Here is a 23,912-nt window from a genome sequence, read left to right on the forward strand (position 1 = left end):
CATGTGGCTTCGACCTGGCGTGTCCCATGCATGATAAGTGAGATCCACAAAATAAGGCTAATCATGAATCTTATGGTAGGTGTGGCGCAACCGATAACCTGCATGTTGGTCTAAAATCATTGTTGTTGTGATTTACCACAAAAATATAACCTGTAACAAAAACCTAATTAACAGAACCTAGTAAATATATGATGGATTGAAATCATACACATGTCCTTTTCTCATGTATATTCATCACAGAGCTCCAGAGAGATGTTAACGATATCACAAAATTTGAGATGGATCAAAACTTTGCTCTTCTTTTCTATAATTTCTGTACATTTGTACTGTATACATATGGGAAAACTGCCTCAAGATCGGCTCATCCTCAAAAAGGCGGATGCCAATCGCAGGGAGTAGAGTGATGTGGAGTATCTATGAGCTAAGAATATTTAAAATAGAAACTCTGTTCTGGACTAATTTCCTGAACAGATTTCCTGTTCCATTCTGAAGATCTCCAATGCTGTACTCTAACTCCTGCAATTGCTCCTCCTCGCAGACAACTGCCTTCTTCTTGTAAAATGCCTTGCAGACAAGTGATTGCTTTGGCATTTCAATTTGCTTCGACAAGAGATGGAGTGTGGACTCCAACAGAGAGATGCAGATCTCTCTTGCCTTGGTCAATAGCATGACCATCTTGTCGGATGCAGGCTTCTTGGCAGTCTTGAAATGTTTCCTGGCCTTCTTCGCCAAGCGAGTAAAGGACTGGATCTTGGCTTGAGCAGCTACATCATCTCCTTTCCTTAGAGCCGCCTGCAGCTCTTGGATGATGGCCAACATCTCGGCGAAGGTCTCTTGCATGTAGTTGCAGAGATCTATCAGCTCAACGGAGCACTCCATCTCTCCATCCAACATCTTCCTCTGCTGGGAGGAGCAAACTTGGTGGCTTGGTAGGCAAATGATCTCGTCAAGACCATCATAGATGTTTGCAAGAGTCCTTAGACCATCGCACATCATGCTGATGGAGTTGGAGGAAGAGATGCTTGCTTCTAGGCTGTGGAGCTCTTGCTCAACATCGGTCTCACTGACGCGAGGCCTAGATGGCAAACTTATCGATCTTTGGTGGAAAGCCATATCTGAGCTTGAAGCTTTTCTCTGTATATATTGTGGTTGATGATAGCTGAAGAATAGAACACTTCTTGGTTTGATGTGTCTACTGCTCTGCGAAGGCCTATTTATACAGAAAACTTTAGTAGTTGCATTTGATTGGTAGACATGAAGAATCATGCCATCACATCTCCCAGATGCTGTCTGCATACTATGCCTTGAACTCTGGCAGAAGCATAGAGATCGCAACCCTAAAGTCGTCTCATGTTCAGTACATAATTTTGTGCGTCTACTGTCCTTGAGATGAGCCATCACATTATCATGTTCCAACAATTGGCAGCAAGAACCAGCATTAGCATCATTGCACGCTCAAGCCATTATTTAATGGGTTGCTAACCTAGCATTTGGCTGTGACATACCTGTATTTAATAAGGTGTTTTCCTTGGGCACTCTTGCGAATCACAGGTTAAAGCCTCGACAGTCAGAGCTGGCATGTTTAGGCCATGGAAACAAGACCCAGTGCACAAGCTCCACGTTAGCTGCTCAGAGTACTAACCCCATTTTTCAGTTGAGGCTTTCAGCCACCCACTGTGTAAGTAGCATGGCCATTTCATATCTAACCATACAGAAACAAAGCTTTTTTCAATACTTTTATACAATCTTATTACCTTTTAGTCGTAGTAACTTATTCTCGAATATCTGTGTCTTTATTTCTGATGAAGTTTGAAACAAGCATATGAAGCGTTGATTGTTCTTTGTGTAATGAGAATTATCATGTGGAAAGGAACAAAAACTTTGCATATTGTTAATCCCGTAGAAAAAACTGTGGTTCTAGAGTAAATGTTTTTTGTTATTTCCCCCTTAAATGCTTAGATGCTATTAATGTCGATGGTGTTAAAATCTGAGTACATTAATTTGCAAGAGGCCTGAGACCATCGCACATCGTGCTGATGGAATTAGAGGAAGAGATGCTTGCTTCTAGGCTCTGAAGCTCTAGCTCAACTTCGGTCTCACTGACGTGAGGCCTAGAAGGCAAACTTGTCGATCTTTGGTGGAAAGCCATGTCTGAGCTTGAAGATTTGCTTTGTATTGTGGTCGAAGAGAGGAGAAAGAAAGAAGAGCTTCTAGTTTGATGCATCTACCATTCTGCTGACGCCTATTTATACAGAAGGTGTGTGTACAAATGTGCTGCAGCATCTGATTAGTAGACATGAAGAATCATGCCATTACATCAGCCTAGAGATCTGGCAGAAGCATAGAGATGCCAACACAAAAGTCGTCTCATGTTCACTCATTCATGTTCCACTAATTGGCAGCAAGGACTAATTAACAATGGTATAGTTCGATAGGGAATCTTCACATAGTTGCATGCTCAAGCTATCATTTAGTGAAACCTTGTCAGTTCAAGCCCTGAGAGTTTGTCCCCCATCTTCAAGGCAAGTTCATGCCGCTCTGCTGTCTTCTTATCGTTTTGTACATTTATGAACGAGTCTATGGGCCTGTCGAAAGTGTGTTAATTATCAGGGGCAAACTCACATGCGAGGACCAGTTTTTTGTGCTGAATGATCTAGACAGCTTGATCATGTGTGTCATGACTAGCCCTCTTCATGCTTTGCCGCTGGCATGCTGCAGCCGTGTCTTAGTTGTTAGTGGCAAACTCATCCGCACGAGGGTGTCGACGTGTGGTTTTGTCTTGCTGGTGCAAGGAGTCATTGACTTCATCCGCATGTTCCAGCGCTGCGCTATCTGGTTCTGCTACCAGCCGTTATCAGGGGCCAACCTTACACTCTTGACTCTTCATAACATATCTGGCATGTTTCAGTTGCATGCTTGCAATTCGTCTAGTAATGCTAAAAAATGTAGAGGTGTTCAAGTGCACAAACCTCTTTCTGGCCAAAAAATGCTTACATTTTCTGTGAATTGATATTAAGTGTGTGTATATATATCGTCGCCAATGAGTGACAAGATTATAGTTGAAGAGGCACGGTTCTTAGGTTTTTTGACAAATATGTTGGTAAATTTCCTCACAAATTCTTAGCTACATGAGTTTTTTAGTTTCTATGATTGCAATGGATTTTAGTGGCGTTCTTATACAATGTAAGAGGGGCGAAGAAACAAACAAAAGTACAGTACCATGCATTGATGAGGCAAAATATTTCATTTTGTAGAAGAGATTTTATTGTTGTTAGGTCATCCTCCCCGGCGACACGGGAGGCGACTAGGGTTACCCCGCAATGCCACTTCTAGCCCCCTCATCTTCCTCGCCGCCACCAGAGGAGGCCGCCGGGCAAGCCAGTGCAGCCGCCGGTGAAGGTGGCGGCGGGGAGTTCGTCGATATGGTCTCGGCAAAGGGAGTGGGGCTCTAGGGCGGCGGCCTTGCTTGGAGAGGGGACACCATCTTCGCGGCTGGCGGTGCTCACGGTAGAGGGTCGGTGTCCTCGGAGGCGACGGCAGGCGCGGTTCATGGCCGGCAGTTATCCTAGCGTCAGATCTAAAGTTTCCTGTCTGGTCCACTTCCCACCGGATCTCGCATCGATGATCTTGTCTCACCGGACTAATGGTGGCTGGGCAGGTGGTGTGAGTTGGGTTCGGGAGAAATCCTTTGGTGGCTTCGCCATCCACGTCGGTGGCACCGCCTGCGGGCGCTACTCCCCTCCTTGGAGGCACCGACGAGATCCCTTCTTCACACCCCTCTTCTCCAACCCAAAGTTAATTCCTGTTATCCTTTGCGGATGCGGCAACGGCAGCGCTCGGTGTCATTACCTCCATGGGGGCGCCGTTTGGCTAGGAGAGGCTGATGCGTGGTGCCATGTCCTGAACCCCCTCCCCCCCCTCCCGGCAAAAGTCCTAAATCCGCGTGATTGGGCGGCGGCGATGCCTTGCGCGTCGTACCCTTCATGAAGGCGCCGTCTAGGGAGGCTAGGTGTGTTCAGGAAAAGGTTGTACTGGCGGTGGGATCCGGGTGGCAAGGGGAGGTGGCGGTGGTGCGGAGGTTCGCAGGTGGTGTGGCGTGTCATCTTCCGCGTGAAGATGATGAGTATTAGCGACATGAGGCAGCTGGATCTCGACGACGGAAGTGTCTGGATGGACGAGCGTAGGGTGGTGGCGTTGTTTGACGTCGTAGCGGCGTCGATGGCAGGACTGGCAAGGACGGTGCGACAATACCTGCTCTGAAGATAGACCGGTGGAAGATGGTGGTGACGACCCATGAGAGTGCGTCAGACCCGTTTGTGCCCCACACTTAGTACGTGGCTTGGTTCGGGCCTCCGGTTTTAGATGTTAGGCTTAGGTGAGAGGTCTGGGTATTCGGTTCAGGCTTACTGCATCCCTTCATCAACTGGATAGAAGTTGCAACACATGTCGCCAGGACGGCGGATTCAGACATATTGATGTATTACCTTGTAATGTCCTTCTGAATAATTAATAAAATGGCTACATGCATCTCCCACATGCAGGCCGGGGTCATACTCCTTTTCAAAAAAAATGTGTTAACATTAGAATATGGTATTCTCATAAATCCATGACGCTCAATCCAATAATCATCTCCCATGAAATACCAAATAACATCATGCAGAAGAAACCAGCATACATTTTTTTTCAGATGTGAATATAGATTATTTTATTATTAAGAGCATTTTTTATTTAATCTTTTCACTTAATCTATCCATCACAATTAGCTATGATTTTATCGGCAATGCAAACTTATCCTATGAAGAAGAATAACAAGATAGATACATACCAAAATAATAACTGATCTTCTGATGGACAACATTTGCAACTATGAAGGGAATCTGGATAGGTGTGACGCAACCATCAACCATGTGGCTTCGACCTGGCGTGTCCTATATGCACATGATCAGTGATATCTACAAAATAAAGATTGTGTGCTAATCAAGAATCATTTGCACCTAAAAAAAAGAATCTTAAGGCAATTTTAACTTGTAAAAATCCTAGCAAATACACATTTCCTCTTGTCATGCATATATTCATCAGAAAGCCCCAAGAGACTTTATCAATTATCGCAAAATCTGAGATGGGTCAAAACTTTGGTCTTTGTCTCTATAATTTCTGTACATTTGTACTCTATACATATGGCAACACAGTATCAAGACCGGCTCGTCCTCAAAAAGGCGGATGCCAATCACAGGGAGTAGAGTGATGTGGAGTATCTATGAGCTAAGAATGTTTAAAAGAGAAACTCTGTTCTGGACCAATTTCCTGAACAGATCTCCTGCTCCATTCTGAAGATCTTCGATACTGCACTCTAACTCCTGCAATTGCTCCTCCTTGCAGACAATTGCCTTCTTCTTGTAAAATGCCCTGCAGACAAGAGACTGCTTTGGCATTTCAATTTGCGTCGACAAGAGATGGAGTGTGGACTCCAACAGAGAGATGCATATCTCTCTTGCCTTGGTCAATAGCATGACCATCTTGTCGAATGCAGGCTTCTTGGCAGACTTCTTGAAATGTTTCCTGGCCTTCTTCACCAAGCGAATAAAAGACTGGATCTTGGCTTGACCAGCTGCATCATCTCCTTTTCTTAGAGCCAATTGGAGCTCTTGGATGATGACCATCTTCTCGGCGAAGGTCTCTTGCATGGTGCTGCAGAGATCTAACAGCTCAATGGAGCATTCCATCTCCCCATCCAACATGTTCCTCTGCTGGGAGGAGCAAGCTTGGTTGCTTGGTAGGCAAATGATCTCTTCAAGACCATCGTAGAGGCTTGCAAGACTCCTGAGACCATCGCACATCGTGCTGATGGAATTGGAGGAAGAGATGCTTGCTTCTAGGCAGTGGAGCTCTTGCTCGACTTCGGTCTCACTGACGTGAGGCCTAGAAGGCAAACTTATCGATCTTTGGTGGAAAGCCATATCTAAGCCTGAAGCTTATCGCTGTCTCGTGGTCGATGAGAGGAGGAGAAGCAGAAAATAAGAGCTTCTTGTTTGATGTATCTACCACTCCGCTGCCGCCTGTTTATACAGAAGATGTGTACAGCTGTGTCGTAGCATCTGATTGGTAGACATGAAGAATCATGCCATTGCATCTCCCACATGCTGTCTGCTATGCCTTGAGATCGCAACACTAAAGTCTTCTCATGTTTAGTACATTGTTTTCTGTGCCTACTGCCCATGAGATGAGTCACCACATTATCATGTTCCAGCCATTGGCAGCAAGAACCAATGAAAAAGATGCTCGGTTTAGTCTGACGGTGGGTCTTGGCATAATTGCACGCCCATGCAATTATTTAATGGATCGCTAACCTAGCATTTAGCTGTAACATGCCTTTTGATAAGGTATTTTCCTTGGTGGGCACTGCTGGGTATCACAAGTTAGAGCCTCGACGGTCGATGCTGGCATGTTTAGGCCACGGACACAACATCCACTGCACAAGATTCACGTTTTTTCAGTTTGAGGCTTTCAGCCACCCACTGTGTGAGTAGCATGACCATTTGATATCTAACCACTACACAGACTAGCTTTTGATGTGTGTCTAGTTTTTTCAATGTTTTTGTACAGTCCTGTTACCTTTTAGTCGTACTAACTGATTCTCGGACATCGGCATCTTTACTTAGGTGAAGTTTGAAATAACAAATAAGCATATAAAGAATCGGTTGTTCTTTGTGTATTTTTTTTCTCGAAAAGGGTTCTCTGTGTGTTGAGAATCACTATATGGAAAGGAACAAAACTTTGTGCACTGGCAAATTTGGATTACGTCTTGCTCAGATTATTGTTGATCCGGTAGAACATGCAAAAAGCTTGGTTCTAGGGTAATTTTCATTTTGTTCAATGCTTAAATGATATAGATGTCAATGATGTTTAAAATTTGAGCGCACTAATTATGCCAGACTGCACAGCCATGTGGTGGTGCTGGACAATAAAATTGATTGATTCTGCCGAGTACAAGTTGAGGCCATTTGACTTTGAGCTGGCATGTTTCATGCATAAGGAACAAGATTCACTAACCATGGGCTTCAAAATAGACTATACTGGGATCACAAACACGTCTTCAAGAAAGAAATGGTCAAATGGATCAAAACTTTTCTTTCTCTTTTTGTAGTATCATGTACATTTGTACAGTATAGTGTATACATATGGCAAAATTGTATGAAGATCAGCTATTCCTTAAAAAGGCGGATGCCAATCGGAGGGCGCCAAGAGTGACTTGGGAGTATCTATGAGCTAAGGATGTTGAGTAGGGAAACTCTGCTCTGGACTAATTTTCTGAACAGATGTCCTGCCCCACTCTCGAGATCTCCGATACTGCACTCTAGCCCCAACAATTGCTCCTCCTTGCAAACAGCTGCCTTCTTCTTGTGAAATGCCTTGGAAACAAGAGACTGTTTAGGCATTTCGATTTGCTTCGACAAGAGATGGAGTGTGGACTCCAGCAGAGACACAGAGATCTCTCTAGCCTTGGCCAACAGCATGACCATGCTACAATCTGCAGAAGCCTTCTTCGCGGTCTTCTTGAAAAGATTCTTGGACTTCTTCACCAAGCGGGTGTAGGACTGGATCTTGGCTTGAGTAGTTGCGTCATCACCTTTCCTTAGAGCCACTTGCAGCTCTTGGATGATGGCCTTCATCTCAACGAAGATCTCTTGCATGGCGCTGCAGAGATCTAGCAGCTCAAGAGAACCGTCCATTTCTCCATCCAACATGCTCCTCTGCTGGGAGGAGCAAACTTGGTTGCTTGGTAGGCAGATGATTTCTTCAAGACCATCGTAGATGTTTGCAAGAGTCCTGAGACCATCGCACATCGTGCTGATGGAATTAGAGGAAGAGATGCTTGCTTCTAGGCTCTGAAGCTCTAGCTCAACTTCGGTCTCACTGACGTGAGGCCTAGAAGGCAAACTTGTCGATCTTTGGTGGAAAGCCATGTCTGAGCTTGAAGATTTGCTCTGTATTGTGGTCGAAGAGAGGAGAAAGAAAGAAGAGCTTCTAGTTTGATGCATCTACCATTCTGCTGACGCCTATTTATACAGAAGGTGTGTGTACAACTGTGTTGCAGCATCTGATTAGTAGACATGAAGAATCATGCCATTACATCAGCCTAGAGATCTGGCAGAAGCATAGAGATGCCAACACAAAAGTCGTCTCATGTTCACTCTGTCATGTTCCACTAATTGGCAGCAAGGACTAATTAACAATGGTATGGTTTGATAAGGGATCTTCACATAGTTGCATGCTCAAGCTATCATTTTAGTGGAATCTTGTCAGTTCAAGCCCTGAGAGTTTGTCCCCCATCTTCAAGGCAAGTTTATGCCGCTCTGCTGTCTTGTTATCGTTTCATACATTTATTATGAATGAGTATATGGGCCTGTCGAAAGTGTCTTAATTATCAAGGGCAAACTCGCACACGAGGATCAATTTTTTGTGTGTGTTAGATGATGTGCATTATCATATGCATGATGACTAGCCCTCTTCGTGCTTAGCCGCTGGCACGCTGTCGCCGTGTCTTAGTTGTTAGTGGCAAACTCATCTGCACGAGGGTGTCGACGTGTGGTTTCAGCTTGCAGGTATAAGGAGTCATTGACTTCATCCGCATGTTCCAGCGTTGTGCTATCTGGTTCTGCTAACAGCTGTTGTCCAACCTTACATTCTTGACTCTTCATAACATCACTGGCATGTTTCAGTTGCATGCTTGCAATTCATCTAGTAATGATAACAAATGTAGAGGTGTTCAAGTGCACAAACTTCTTTGTGGCCCAAAAATGCTTACATTTTCTGTGAATTGATATTAAGCGTGCGTATATATATATGAAGAGTTGGACAAGATTATAGTTGAAGAGGCACGGTTCTAAGGTTTTTTGACAAATATGTTGGTAAATTTCCTCACAAATTCTTAGCTACGTGAGATTTTTAGTGTATAGGGTTCTAATGGATTTTAGTAGCGTTCTTATACGATGTAAGAGGGGCGAAGAAACAAACAAAAGTATAGTACCATGCCTTGATGAGACAAAATATTTCCATTTTACAGTAGAGATTTTATTATTGTTGTTAGGTCGTCCTCCAGGGCGACACCGGAGGCGACTAGGGTTACCCCGCTCCACCGCTTCTAGCCCCCTCATCTTCCTCGCCGCCACCAGAGGAGGCTGCCGGGAAAGCCAGTGCGGCCGCTGGTGAAGGTGGCGGCGGGGATTTGGTCACTCCGGTCTTGGCAAAGGGAATGGGGCTCTAGGGCGGTGGCCCTGCTTGGAAAGGCGACGCCACCTTCGCAGCTGGCGGTGCTTATGGGAGAGGGTCGGTGTCCTCGGGGACGATGGCAGGCGCGGTTCATGGCCGGCGGTGTGCTCCGGCGGTTCTTCTAGCATCAGATCTGAAGTTTCCCGTCTAGTCCACTTTCGGCCGGATCTCGTGCCGGTGATCTTGTCTCACCGGGCTAATGGTGGTTGGGCATGGTGGTGTGAGTTGGGTTCAGGAGAAATCTTTTGGTGGCTTCGCCGTCCACGTCGGTGCATCACCTGCAGGCGCTGCTCCCCTGCTTGGAGGCACCAACGAGATCCCTTCTCCCCACCCCCTCTTCTCCGACCCAAGGTTAATTCTTGTTATCCCTTGTGGATGCGGCGGCGGCAGCGCTCGGTGTCGTTACCTCCATGGGGGCGCCGTTTGGCTAGGAGAGGCTAGTTTGTGGTGCCAAGTGGTTAATTCCGACTCCTGACCCCCCCTCCCCCCTCCCAGACGAAAGTCCAAAATCCGCATGATTGGGTGGCGGCGATGCCTTGCGCGTCGTAATCTTCATGAAGGCGACGTCTGGGGAGGCTTGGGTGTTTGAGAGAAGGCTGTTCTGGCGGTGAGATCTAGGTGGCAAGGAGCGGTGGCGGTGGTGCGAGGTTTGCAGGTGGAGCGGCGTGTCATCTACCACGTGAAGATGACTAGTATTGGCGGCATGTGTCAGCTGGATCTCAACGACAGAAGTGTCTCGATAGATGAGCGCAGGGTGGTGGCGTTGCTTGGTGCCGTGGCGGTTTCGACGGCAGGAGTGGCAAGGACGATGCGTCAATACCTGCTCTTAAGATAGACCGGTGGAAGATGGTGGTGACGACCCATGCATGAGAGTGCGTCAGACCCGTTTGTGCCCACACCTAGTATGTGGCATGGTTAGGGCCTCCAATTTTAGATGTTAGGCTTTGGTGAGAGGTCTGGGTATTTGGCTCAGGCTTACTGCATCCCTTAAGGTACTGTTAACTTGTAAAAAAACTTTCATGTAGGTCTAAAATCATCTTGCTGTTATCATTTACCACAGAAATGAAACCAGTGACACAAACCTAGCAAATACACGATGGATTCACATCATACACATTTCCTCGTGTCATGCATATATTACCGAAAAAGGCTTTCGCCCCGCTATATATATAAAGCAAAGATCCACAACAAACCTAGTACAACTGCACGCCAACACAACCCACACACCCAAGGCATGATACAAAGATGCTGAGCGCAGCAACACCACCCCTAGAACTACAAGAGTAACCGGAGATCTAAGCCGTGAACATGCCACCGCAAAGAAGTGAAGCCGCATATGACGAACCGAGGGCTCCAAGGCGGCGCCTTCAGGAAGGGAACGACACCGGAGCGCCACCACCGCCCGACACGAAGGTCAGGGTTTCCCCTAGAGCAACCCGACGGGCAATGAAGGCCGCGACGACGCCTTCAAGAAGGTAACGATTCGCCGCCGCCGGTCCGTCCGAAGATAGAGCAGGTTTTCACCCCGGCCAACAATCACCACCACCGAACGCCACACCCCGGCATCCATGCCGCCCACACGGCCATGGTCACCAGGCAGCACCAAGCCACGAGCTCTGCCCATGAGCACCGCACTACCACCTCCAGGGCCGCCGCCCTGGCATCCAAGACCTTGACACCACCTCACCCGAGACCGACACACTACTCCACCCAAAGAGACGAATGGAAAGGTCCCGGCTTTCGCATCCCTGAGCGACCCCCAGCACCGAGACCCAAGAGGCCGGCCGAAATGGGCCTCCATCTCCTTGTCCTGCTGCACCGGGCACGAGACGGGCTCAGTCCTGCAGCCGGGCGCGAGACGAGGTCGGTCCTACTGTCGGGCGCGAGACGAGCTCGGTCCTGCTGCCGGGTGCGAGACGAGCTCGGTCCCGCAGCACCGGGCGCGAGACGGGAGATGGACCATAGCTGGGAGAGGGCCAGCCTTTCGACGAAGGTAGCGTCCGAACGACGAGGAGAGGAATCGAAGGCCAAAACAGGCCGCTTCCCGACAAGCCGACGCCAGATGTACGGCCGCTGCCGGGAAACAACCCAAACCACCGCCATGAGCCACCACCATGCCGTGGCCATGCAGCGACCCGACCGGCCGCTGCCAGCACCCCGGGCCCCCCGTCGGCGAGCAGGGCCAGATCCGGACGAATCTGACCATGCCGCAACAAGCACCCACCAGCCACGCCCTCAAGATCCACCTAGCCAACGAGTAGAGGAGGAAGAAGGAGGGCGCCCACCTCTGTCGCATCGCAACCCCGTGCTGCTCACAGCTCCCAGCGCCAGATCGGGGCGCAGGAGCAGCAAGCACGCCTCTCCAGCCAGCAGCTCGACGCGCTGTGGAAGCCACCAGTCCTCGTCGACGGGATGGCACCCGCCGCGCCGCCGCAACCCACCAACCGCGGTGCCCTGGCCCGTGGAAGCGGCCCGCACCGGCGCCACACGCGAGGGGGCGAGAAGGCCCGCCGCCGCCGCCGCCGTCCAGGCTTTGCCTGGGCGCGCCCTGTGGCGGCGGCGGGGGAGGAAGGGGGCGGGAGGAGGGGAGGAGACCGGCGGCGGCTAGGGTTCCCTCCCCGTCGCCTGCGGGGGCGACATGGGAGGGGTGGGTCGGGGAGGGGTCTCGAACCACTGCAGGGGTCTGTCATGCATATATTCATCAGAAAGCCCCAAGAGATTTTATCAATTATCGCAAAATCTGAGATGGATCAAAACTTTGGTCTTTGTTTCTAGAATTTCTGTACATTTGTACTGTATACATATGGCAAAACTGTATCAAGATCAAAGCCGGATGCCAATCACAGGGAGTAGAGTGACGTGGAGTATCTATGAGCTAAGAATGTTTAAAAGAGAAACTATGTTCTGGACTAATTTCCTGAACAGATCTCCTGCTCCATTCTGAAGATCTTCGGTACTGCACTCTAACTCCTGCAATTGTTCCTCCTAGCAGCCGTGTCTTAGTTGTTAGTGGCAAACTCATCTGCATGAGGGTGTCGACGTTATCTGGTTGTGCTACCAGCCGTTATCAGGGGCCAACCTTTACACTCTTGACTCTTCATAACATCGCTGGCATGTTTCAGTTGCATGCTTGCAATTTGTGTTCAAGTGCACAGACCTCTTTGTGGCCCAAAAATGCTTACATTTTCTGTGAATTGATATTAAGTTTGTGTATATATATCGTCACCATTGAGTGACAAGATTATATAGTTGAAGAGGCACGGTTCTAAGTTTTTTGACAAATATGTTGGTAAATTTCCTCACAAATTCTTAGCTACATGAGTTTTTTTTAGTGTGTATGGCTGCAATGGATTTTAGTGGTGTTCTTATACAATGTAAGAGGGGCAAAGAAACAAACAGAAGTATAGTACCATGCCTTGATGAGGCAAATTATTTCTATTTTACAATACATATTTTATTGTTGTTAGGTCGTCCTGGCTGGCGGCACGGGAGGCGACTAGGGTTACCCCGCAACGCCACTTCTAGGCCCCTCATCTTCCTTGCCGTCACCAGAGGAGGCCGCCGTGCAAGCCAGTGCAGCCGCCGGTGAAGGTGGTGGTGGGGATTTCGTCGCAATGGTCTCGACAAAGGGAATGGGGATCCAGGGCGGCGGCCCTGCTTGGAGAGGCGACGCAATCTTCGCGGCTGGTGGTGCTCATGGGAGAGGGTCGGTGTTCTTGGCGGCGACTGCAGGCGCGGTTCATTGCTGGCGGTTCTCCTAGCGTCAGATCTTAAGTGTCCCGTCTGGTCCACTTCCTGCCGGATCTCGCGCCGGTGATCTTGTCTTACCGGGCTGATGGTGGCTGGACATGGTGGTGTGAGTTGGGTTCGGGACAAATCCTCTGGTGGCTTGGCCATCCACGTCAGCGACACTGCCTGCGGGCGCTACTCCCCTCCTTGGAGGCACCGACGAGATCCCTTCTTCCCACCCCCTCTTCTCCGACCCAAGGTTAATTCATGTTATCCCTTGCGGATGCGGCGGCAGCAACGCTCGGTGTCGTTACCTCCATGGGGACGTCGTTTGGCTAGGAGATCAGGCTGGTGTGTGGTGCCATCTGATTAATTCCGACTCTTGACCCCCCTCCTCCCGGACAAAAGTCCAAAATCTGCATGATTGGGTGGCGACGATGCCTTGCGCGTCGTACCCTTCATGAAGGCGTCGTCTAGGGAGGCTTGGGGTGTTCAGGAGAAGGTTGTTTAGGCCGTGGGATCGGAAGTGTCTGGATCGACGAGCGCAGGGTGGTGGCGTTGTTTGGCGCCATGGCAGCGTCAATGGCAGGACTAGCAAAGACGGTGCGTCAGTACCTGCTCTGAAGATAGACCAGTGAAAGATGTTGGTGACGACCCATGAGAGTGCGTCACCCCGTTTCTGCTCCACACCTAGTATGTGGCTTGGTTCGGGTCTCCAGTTTTAGATGTTAGGCTTAGGTGAGAAGTCTGGCTATTCGGCTCAGACTTACTGCATCCCTTCATCAATTGGCTAGGAGTAGCGACACATGTCGTCAGGATGGCGGATTCAGACATATTGATGTATTACCTTGTAAGGTCCTTCTAAATAATTAATAAAATGGCTGCATGCATCTCCCAAATGCAGAGGCCGGGGGTTATACTCCTTTTCGAAAAAAATGTGTTTACATTAGGATATGGTATCTCATAAATCCATGATACTCAATCCAATAATCATCTCCCATGAAATACCAAATAACATCATGCAGAAGAAACCAACATACATTTTTTTTTCATATGTGAATATGGATTATTTTATTATTAAGAACATTTTTTATTTTATTATTTCACTTAATCTATCCATCACAATTAGCTATATTATTTTATCAGCAATGCAAACTTATCATATGAAGAAGAATAACAAGGTAGATACATACCAAATAATAACTGAGCTTATGATGGACAGCATTTGCAACTATGAAGGGAATCTGGCTAGGTGTGACGCAACCATCAACCATATGGCTTCGACCTGGCGTGTCCTATGCATGATGTTTGCAAACATCTAGATGTGCTTGTGCCACTAAAAGGATCCGCAATTGATTATGTGACCAACAAGACAATCAGGTCATGCCCGAGCTTAGGGAGCTATGTCTGAGTTTGTCAGTGGATCATATGAAGGTGGACACGTCGACGACCTCGAGCGAGGGTCAAGATTCACCTTTGTCAAGTGAGCGGCTGGAGGTTCCTATGGTTGATGATGCGAGAGGGAAGGCGTCCGCGATGTCATGATGGATTATGCTCGGTTTCTCGTGTTGTCGATGTGGCCTTGGTATTTTGAGTCATCATTGCCGTTTTCTCACCCCGGGTTCCGTTGCATTGTAGAAGTGTTGAGGGTTGTGCTTGCTGGGTGTTGGGAGCACTTGGCGGGCCATCTATGTACCCGTGGTGCTTCGTATTGAGTGAGTTTGTTTGTATTGGTTTTTGTCCGGTTTTTCGTAAACTAATTGGGCAATTCTTTTCTTCTTAATTAATCGATGAGGCAATTCTTTTGCCTTCGTTTCAAAAAAAAGGTGAACAGTCGGTTTGATTGCACCTTCAAAAGACATAGCAACATGGCATGGCACAAAATAATTTAATTCCCATCAACGTATACATTCATCCGTTGGTTGTTCACAATACTTTCCGAATCCCAGGAACGAACCAACAAACAAGGATACATCGTAGGCAAATAATCTCTTCAATACCATCGTAGATGTTTGCAAGACTCCTGAGACCATCGCACATCGATGTTGATGGAGCTGGAGGAAGAGATGCTTGCTTCTAGGAGGTGGAGCTCTTCCTCGACTTCAGTCTCACTGACGTGAGGCCTAGAAGGCAAACTAATCGATCTTTGGTGGAAAGCCACATCTGAGCTTGAAGCTTTTCGCTGTCTAGTGGTTAATGAGAGGAGGAGAAGCAGAAAATAAGAGCTTCTTGTTTGAGGTATCTACCGTTCCTCGCTGCCACCAGAGGAGGCCCTCGGGCAAGTCAGTGCAGCCCCGGTGAAGGTGGCGGCGGGGATTTCGTCGATATGGTCTCGGCAAAGGGAGTGGGGCTCCAGGGCGGCGGCCTTGCTTGGAGAGGCTACGCCGTCTTCGCGGCTAGCGGTGCTCATGGTAGAGGGCCGGTGTCCTCGGCGGCGACGGCAGGCGCGGTTCATGGCCGGCGGTTATCTTAGTGTCAGATCTGAAGTTTCTGGTCTGGTCCACTTCCTGCCGGATCTCGCGTCGGTGATCTTGTCTCACCGGACTGATGGTGGCTGGGCATGGTGGTGTGAGTTGGGTTCGGGAGAAATCCTTTGGTGGCTTGGCCATCCACATCAGTGACACCGCCTGCGGGTGCTACTCCCCTCCTTGGAGGCACTGATGAGATCCCTTCTTTCCACCCCTCTTCTCCAACCCAAGGTTAATTCCTGTTATCCTTTGCGGATGCGGCGACGGCAGCGCTCGATGTCGTTACCTCCATGGGGGCGCCGTTTGGCTAGGAGAAGCTGGTGTGTGGTGCCATGTCATGACCCCCCCTCCTCCCGGACAAAAGTCCAAAATCCACGTGATTGGGTGGCGGAGATGCCTTGCTCGTCGTACCCTTCATGAAGGGCGTCATCTAGGGAGGCTTGGGGTGTTGAGGAGAAGGTTGTTCTAGCGGTGGGATCCGGGTGGCAAGGGGCGGTGGCGGTGGTGCGGTGGTTCGCAGGTGGTGCGGCGTGTCATCTTCCGAGTGAAGACGACGAGTATTAGCGGCATGAGGCAGCTGGATCTCGACGATGGAAGTGTCTGGATGGACGAGCGCAGGTGGTGGCGTTGTTTGGCGTAGTAACAGCGTCGACGGCAGGACTGACAAGGACGGTGCAGCAGTACCTGCTCTAAAGATAAACCGGTGAAAGATGGTGGTGACGACCCATGAGAGTGTGTCAGACCCGTTTGTGCCCCACACCTAGTATGTGCCTTGGTTCAGGCTCCGGTTTTAGATGTTAGGCTTAGGTGACATTAGTAGAAAAAGGCCCATTTGTCCTGATTCATAAGGCCCATTTAGTCCCGGTTCGTATCTCAAATCGGGACTAAAGGTCCCATTTGAACCTGGACTAATGACTTCCCGACGCCTTAGCCGCTCGAATCGGGAGTAATGCTGTATACATATGGTCTTTGTTTCTGCGATGGATCAAAACTTTGGTCTTTGTTTCTATAATTTCTGTACATTTGTACTGTATACATATGGCAGAACTGTATCAAGATCGGCTCATCCTCAAAAAGGCAGATGCCAATCACAGGGAGTAGAGTGATGTGGAGTATCTATGAGCTAAGGATGTTTAAAAGAGAAACTCTGTTCTGGACTAAGTTCCTGAACAGATCTCCTGCTCCATTCTGAAGATCTTCGACACTGCACTTTAACAGATGTACCTGACGAAGAGTGCGGTGGTGGACTAGACGTCTGACCAGCAAAACCAGCAGAACCTGAGGATGGTGCGGAAGCAGTAAGGTGGCGCAGCAAGGTGAGCATCTCCTGGTGAACCTTCTCAAGGGAGCCCTCACGAGAATTAGAGGAGCCTCCCAAGTCCTTTTGAAGACGGCCACCTCGGCGACTCTGTTTCCTCCTCTTGATGCACTCGGTGATCACGTGACCATCCTGCTTGCAGTAGTTGCAGAAAGCACTAGTGGAGGTTCCTGCCACCTGTGTAGAAGAGGGCACACCAGGCAGCGGTGGTGGAACGCGAGCAGCCAGGACTGCTGAAGAGGATGGCAATAAGCCCGTGCTCCGTAGGCGCACCTACTCAGATCACACCTCAGCAAGGGCCTCCAGAGTAGAGAGCCGAGGATGGCGTGCCAATAGCTGAGCACGACTCTGCTCGAACTCAGGCCGAAGGCGAGTTAGGAAGTCATAGAGGCGACGAACCTCCAGCTTAGCTTGTTGCCGCACACAACACTGACATCTGCGACAAACATCAGCTCCCAGAGAGTCCAATTGGCGCCACACCGCCGACATCTCCTTGTAGAAATCATCCACAATAGCATCTCCCTGTTGTAGTTGTTGCTCTTGGCAAACAACAGAGAGATATATGGCATCCCCTGTAGACTCATAGCAATGGCGAAGGTGCTCCCACATCTGATATGCAGTGGTAAGGGCCACCACATCCATGGTGAGATCAACATCCATGTTGTTCACCAAGATAGAAGAGGGTCGAGCATCATCATTTGTCCATTGCTTGTATAAGTGGAGTTGATTCTAATACTCTTCAGTGGCCTCTTCAAAAGCATCTAGCATGACACGTTGCTTGGTTTCATCGGCATCAACAGGGAAGGCCAACTCAGCTGGAGGAGTGGGCAGCAGTGGGCAAGGCAGAGCACCAGAGAGGTGCTCCCAGACCAGCTGGCCCCTCATGTGCAGCTTCATGTGCTGCACCCAGTGCCTGTAGTTCTGTCCGTTGAAGATAACAGGACATCGTGGGACTGGGACAACATCGGTGGTGGTGGAGGGCGCCATTCCAGCAGAGCAGCAGCAGCAGCTCGTTGAAGACCAGCAGCAGCAGGAGGCACAGCTTGATGGCGGCAGCAGACCAGGAGCAGAAGAGCAGCAGCAGCCACACGTTGAAGAGCAGTAGCAGCAGCAGCTCGTTGAAGAGGAGCAGCAGGAGCAGCTCGTTGAAGAAGAGCAGCAGCAGCAGCAGAGAAGAAGAGCAGCAGTAGCACGTTGAGGCGGCGGCACCGGCCGGGAAGGACGGCGGCGGCCTGGACCAGCAGGCGGCAGCAGCTACCAGGAAGAAGAGGGGAGAGGCTCGATGAAGAGAGGATCGGCGGCCGCGGCTGGCGGCGACTAGAGGCGGCGACGGCTGGGGAACCTAACCCTAGCTCTAACACCATGTTATGAAGTGAGCATATATTCCATCGGCCAACAGGCCAGCACATATACATGAAGGGAAATAAGCAAAGAAGCCCCTATACAATATGATAACTACACACACAGCACAACCCAATTCTAACATTCATAACATCGCTGACATTTTTCAGATGCATGCTTGCAATTCATCTAGTAATGCTAACAAATGTAGAGGTGTTCAAGTGCACAAACTTCTTTGTGGCCCAAAAATGCTTACATGTTCTGTGAATTGATATTAAGCGTGCGTATATATATGAAGAGTCGGACAAGATTACAGTTGAAGAGGCACGGTTCTAAGGTTTTTTGACAAATATGTTGCTAAATTTCCTCACAAGTCTCTTAGCTACATGAGTTTTTTTAATGTATACGGTTGTAATAGATTTTAGTGGCGTTCGTATACAATGGAAGAGGGGTGAAGAAACAAACAAAAGTATAGTACCATGCCTTGATGAGGCAAAATATTTCCATTTTACAGTAGAGATTTTATTGTTGTTAATGTGTTAACATTAGGATATGGTCTCTCATAAATCCATGATGTTCAATCCCATAATCATCTCCCATTGAAATACCAAATAGACATCATGCAGAAGAAACCAGCATACAATTTTTTTTCATTTGCTAATATAGATTATTTCTGTTATTAAGAACATTTTTTATTTCATTTTATCATTTAATCCATGCATCACAATTAGTATCAGCAATGCAAACTTATCATATGAATAAGAATAACAAGGTAGATACATACCAAAATAATAACTGAGCTTATGATGGACAGCATTTGCAACTATGAAGGGAATCTGGCTAGGTGTGACGCAACCATCAACCATGTGGCTTCGACCTGGGGTGTCCTATGCATGATCAGTGAGATCCACAAAATAAGGATTGTGTGCTAATCAAGAATATTCAGGTACAGCTCAAAAAAAAACGTAATGTTAACTTGTAAAAAACTTGCATGTAGGTCTAACATCATTTTGCTCTCATCATTTACCACAAAACCGAAACCAGTAACACAAACCTAATTAACAAAACCTAGCAAATACATGATGGATTCACATCAGACACGTTTCCTTTTGTCATACATATATTCCTCACAAAACCCCAAGATATTTTATCAATATCGCAAGAGATGGATCAGAACTTTGGTCTTTGTTTCTATAATTTCTGTACATTTGTACTCTATACATATGGCAAAACTGTATCAAGATCGGCTCATCCTCAAAAAGGTGGATGCCAATCACAGGGAGTAGAGTGATGTGGACTACCTATGAGCTAAGAATGTTTAAAAGAGAAACTCTGTTCTGGACTAATTTCCTGAACAGATCTCCTGCTCCATTCTGAAGATCTTCGATACTGCACTCTAACTCCTGCAATTGCTCCTCCTTGCAGACAATTGCCTTCTTCTTGTAAAATGCCTTGCAGACAAGAGACTGCTTTGGCATTTCAATTTGCTTCAACAAGAGATGGAGTGTGGACTCCAACAGAGAGATGCTGATCTCTCTTGCCTTGGTCAATAGGATGACCATCTTGTCGAATGCAGGCTTCTTGGCAGACTTCTTGAAATGTTTCCTGGCCTTCTTCGCCAAGCGAGTAAAAGACTGGATCTTGGCTTGAGCAGCTGCATCATCTCTTTTCCTTAGAGCTGCTTGCAACTCTTGGATGATGACCACCATCTCGGCGAAGGTCTCTTGCATGTTGCTGCAGAGATCTAACAGCTCAACAGAGCATCCCATCTCTCCATCCAACATCTTCCTCTTCTGGGAGGAGCAAACTTGGTTGCTTGGTAGGCAAATAATCTCTTCAAGACCATCGTAGATGTTTGCAAGACTCCTGAGACCATCGCACATCGTGCTGATGGAACTGGAGGAAGAGATGCTTGCTTCTAGGAGGTGGAGCTCTTCCTCGACCTCGGTCTCACTGACGTGAGGCCTAGAAGGCAAACTAATCGATCTTTGGTGGAAAGCCATATCTGAGCTTGAAGCTTTTCGCTGTCTAGTGGTTAATGAGAGGAGGAGAAGCAGAAAATAAGAGCTTCTTGTTTGATGTATCTACCCATTCTGCTGCCACCTATTTATACAGAAGATGTGTACAGCTGTGTTGTGGTATCTGATTGGTAGACATGAAGAATCATGCCAGTACATCTCCCACATGCTGTCTGCTATGCCTCAAGATCTGCCAGACGCATAGAGATCGCAACACTAAAGTCTTCTCATGTTTAGTACATTGTTTTCTGTGCCTACCGTCCTTGAGATGAGTCATCACATTATCATGTTCCAGCAATTGGCAGCAAGAACCAATCAAAAAAATGTGGTTTAGTCTGACGGTGGATCTTGGCACAGTTGCACGCCCATGCCATTGCTTAATGGATCGCTAACCTAACATTTAGCTGTGACATACCTGTATTCAATAAGGTGTTTTCCTTGGTGGCCCTTGCATCTGGCATGTTTAGGTCATGGAAACAAGATCCACTGCAAAAGATACATGTTAGCGGTTCAACATGCTATCCCCATAATTTATTTTCAGCTTGAGGCTTTCAGCCACCCACCGTGTGTGCAGCATGACCATTTAATATCCAACCATTGCAGAGACTAGCTATTGATATGTGCCTATTCTTTTTCAATGTTTTTGTACGCTATTATTACCTCTTAGTCATACTATTACCTCTTAGTCATACTAACTGATTCTCAGACACCCCGGGAATGAGCACACCCCAGGAATGAACATATAAAGTGTCGACTGTTCTTTCCGTGCATTATACGGAAAGGACCAAAAAGTTTGTGCACTGACAAGTCTGGATTAGGTCTTGCTCAGATTATTGTTAATACTGTAGAACATGCAAAAAGTTCTGGTTCTGGAGTAAATGTTTTTTCTTATGTTGTCACCTTCAATGCTTAAATGATAAAGATGTTAAAATTTGAGTACACTCATTTGAACTTCGTTGTATGAAAAATAAATATATACAATTGTAGTGGCAGAGTAGTGCACGGCCATGTGGTGGTGGTGGAGAATCTGGATAATAAAATTGATTGATTGGGACCTTGTGACTTTGATCTGGCATGTTTCATGCATAAGGAACAAGATCCACTTAACGTGGGCATCAAAATAAACTATACTGGGATCACAAACACGTCTTCAAGGATGAAATGGTCAAATGGATCAAAACTTTGGTTTCACTTTCTATTTCTGTAGTACCATGTACATTTATACAGTATAGTTGTATGAAGATCAGCTATTCCTTAAAAGGCGGATGCCGATCGGAGGGCGCCAAGAATGACTTGGGAGTATCTATGAGCTAAGGATGTTGAGTAGAGAAACTCTGCTCTGGATTAATTTCCTGAACAGATGTCCTGCTCCACTCTCAAGATCTCTGATACTGCACTCTAACTCCGACAATTGTTCCTCCTTACAAACAACCGCTTTCTTCTTGTGAAATGCCTTGGAAACAAGAGATTGTTTAGGCATTTCGATTTGCTTCGACACGAGATGGAGTGTGGACTCCAGGAGAGACGCAGAGACCTCCCTGGCCTTGGCCAATAGCATGACCATCCTGCAATCTGCAGGAGCCTTCTTCGTGGCCTTCTTGAAATGGTTCCTGGCCTTCTTCGCCAAGTGGGTGTAAGACTGGATCTTGGCTTGAGCAGCTGCAACATCCCCTTTCCTTAGAGCCACTTGCAGCTCTTGGATGATGGCCTTCATCTCCACGAAGATCTCTTGCATGGCACCACAGAGATCTAGGAGCTCGAGGGAACCTTCCATTTCTCCATCCAATATGTTCCTCCTCTGCTGGGAGGAGCAAACTTGGTTGCTTGGTAGGCAGATGATTTCGTCAAGACCATCGTAGATGTTTGCAAGAGTCCTGAGAAAATCGCACATCGTGCTGATGGAATTGGATGAAGAGATGCTAGCTTCTAGGCTCTGAAGCTCTAGCTCAACTTCGGTCTCACTGACTTGAGGCCTAGAAGGCAAACTTGTCGATCTTTGATGGAAAGCCATGTCTGAGCTTGAAGATTTGCTCTTTATTGTGGTCGAAGAGAGGAGGAAGAGAGAAGAGCTTCTAGTTTGATGCATCTACCATTCTGCTGACGCATATTTATACGGAAGATATGTGTATAGCTGTGCTGCAGCATCTGATTAGTAGACATGAAGAATCATGCCATTACATAAGCCTAGAGATCTGCCAGAAGCATAGAGATCCCAACACAAAAGCCGTCTCATGTTCACTCTATCATGTTCCACTAATTGGCAGCAAGGACTAATTATAAATGGTATAGTTTGATAGGGAATCTTCATATAGTTGCATGCTCAAGCTATCATTTAGTGAAACCTTGTCAGTTCAAGTCCTGAGAGTTTGTCCCCCATCTTCAAGGCAAGTTCATGCCGCTCTGCTGTCTTCTTATCGTTTCGTACATTTATGAACGAGTCTATGGGCCTGTCGAAAGTGTGTTAATTATCAGGGGCAAACTCACATGCGAGGACCAGTTTTTTGTGCTGAATGATCTAGACAGCTTGATCATGTGTGTCATGACTAGCCCTCTTCATGCTTTGCCGCTGGCATGCTGCAGCCGTGTCTTAGTTGTTAGTGGCAAACTCATCCGCACGAGGGTGTCGACGTGTGGTTTTGTCTTGCTGGTGCAAGGAGTCATTGACTTCATCCGCATGTTCCAGCGCTGTGCTATCTGGTTCTGCTACCAGCCGTTATCAGGGGCCAACCTTACACTCTTGGCTCTTCATAACATAGCTGGCATGTTTCAGTTGCATGCTTGCAATTCGTCTAGTAATGCTAAAAAATGTAGAGGTGTTCAAGTGCACAAACATCTTTCTGGCCAAAAAATGCTTACATTTTCGGTGAATTGATATTAAGTGTGTGTGTATATATCGTCGCCAATGAGTGACAAGATTATAGTTGAAGAGGCACGGTTCTTAGGTTTTTTGACAAATATGTTGGTAAATTTCCTCACAAATTCTTAGCTACATGAGTTTTTTAGTTTCTATGATTGCAATGGATTTTAGTGGCGTTCTTATACAATGTAAGAGGGGCGAAGAAACAAACAAAAGTACAGTACCATGCATTGATGAGGCAAAATATTTCTATTTTGTAGAAGAGATTTTATTGTTGTTAGGTCATCCTCCCCGGCGACACGGGAGGCGACTAGGGTTACCCCGCAATGCCACTTCTAGCCCCCTCATCTTCCTCGCCGCCACCAGAGGAGGCCACCGGGCAAGCCAGTGCAGCTGCCGGTGAAGGTGGCGGCGGCGAGTTCGTCGATATGGTCTCGGCAAAGGGAGTGGGGCTCTAGGGCGGCGGCCTTGCTTGGAGAGGGGACACCATCTTCGCGGCTGGCGGTGCTCACGGTAGAGGGTCGGTGTCCTCGGAGGCGACGGCAGGCGCGGTTCATGGCCGGCGGTTATCCTAGCGTCAGATCTAAAGTTTCCTATCTGGTCCACTTCCCACCGGATCTCGCGTCCATGATCTTGTCTCACTGGACTAATGGTGGCTGGGCAGGTGGTGTGAGTTGGGTTCGGGAGAAATCCTTTGGTGGCTTCGCCATCCACGTCGGTGGCACCGCCTGCGGGCGCTACTCCCCTCCTTGGAGGCACCGACGAGATCCCTTCTTCACACCCCTCTTCTCCAACCCAAAGTTAATTCCTGTTATCCTTTGCGGATGCGGCGACGGCAGCGCTCGGTGTCATTACCTCCATGGGGGCGCCGTTTGGCTAGGAGAGGCTGATGCATGGTGCCATGTCCTGAA

The 23,912-nt window shown here is 47.9% G+C and overlaps 3 protein-coding genes across 3 annotated transcripts; all 3 read right to left on the minus strand.

Moving 5' to 3' along the window:
• Positions 1 to 273: 273 nt before the first annotated feature.
• LOC119282403 lies at positions 274 to 1,139 on the minus strand. Its single transcript, XM_037562637.1, has one exon. The coding sequence runs from the start codon at positions 1,111 to 1,113 to the stop codon at positions 415 to 417; it is 699 nt and encodes a 232-aa protein (XP_037418534.1). The 5' UTR covers positions 1,114 to 1,139; the 3' UTR covers positions 274 to 414.
• Positions 1,140 to 7,125: 5,986 nt separating this feature from the next.
• Positions 7,126 to 8,800, minus strand: LOC119282404. The gene has a single exon (XM_037562639.1). It carries the CDS (start codon positions 8,037 to 8,039, stop codon positions 7,260 to 7,262), a length of 780 nt encoding a protein of 259 aa, XP_037418536.1. The 5' UTR covers positions 8,040 to 8,800; the 3' UTR covers positions 7,126 to 7,259.
• A 12,488-nt stretch (positions 8,801 to 21,288) lies between these two features.
• Positions 21,289 to 22,155, minus strand: LOC119282405. Its single transcript, XM_037562640.1, has one exon. The coding sequence runs from the start codon at positions 22,153 to 22,155 to the stop codon at positions 21,448 to 21,450; it is 708 nt and encodes a 235-aa protein (XP_037418537.1). The 3' UTR covers positions 21,289 to 21,447.
• Positions 22,156 to 23,912: the final 1,757 nt, after the last annotated feature.

The sequence above is a fragment of the Triticum dicoccoides genome, chromosome 3B (assembly GCF_002162155.2).
Source record: "Triticum dicoccoides isolate Atlit2015 ecotype Zavitan chromosome 3B, WEW_v2.0, whole genome shotgun sequence".
Taxonomy (NCBI): domain Eukaryota; kingdom Viridiplantae; phylum Streptophyta; class Magnoliopsida; order Poales; family Poaceae; genus Triticum; species Triticum dicoccoides.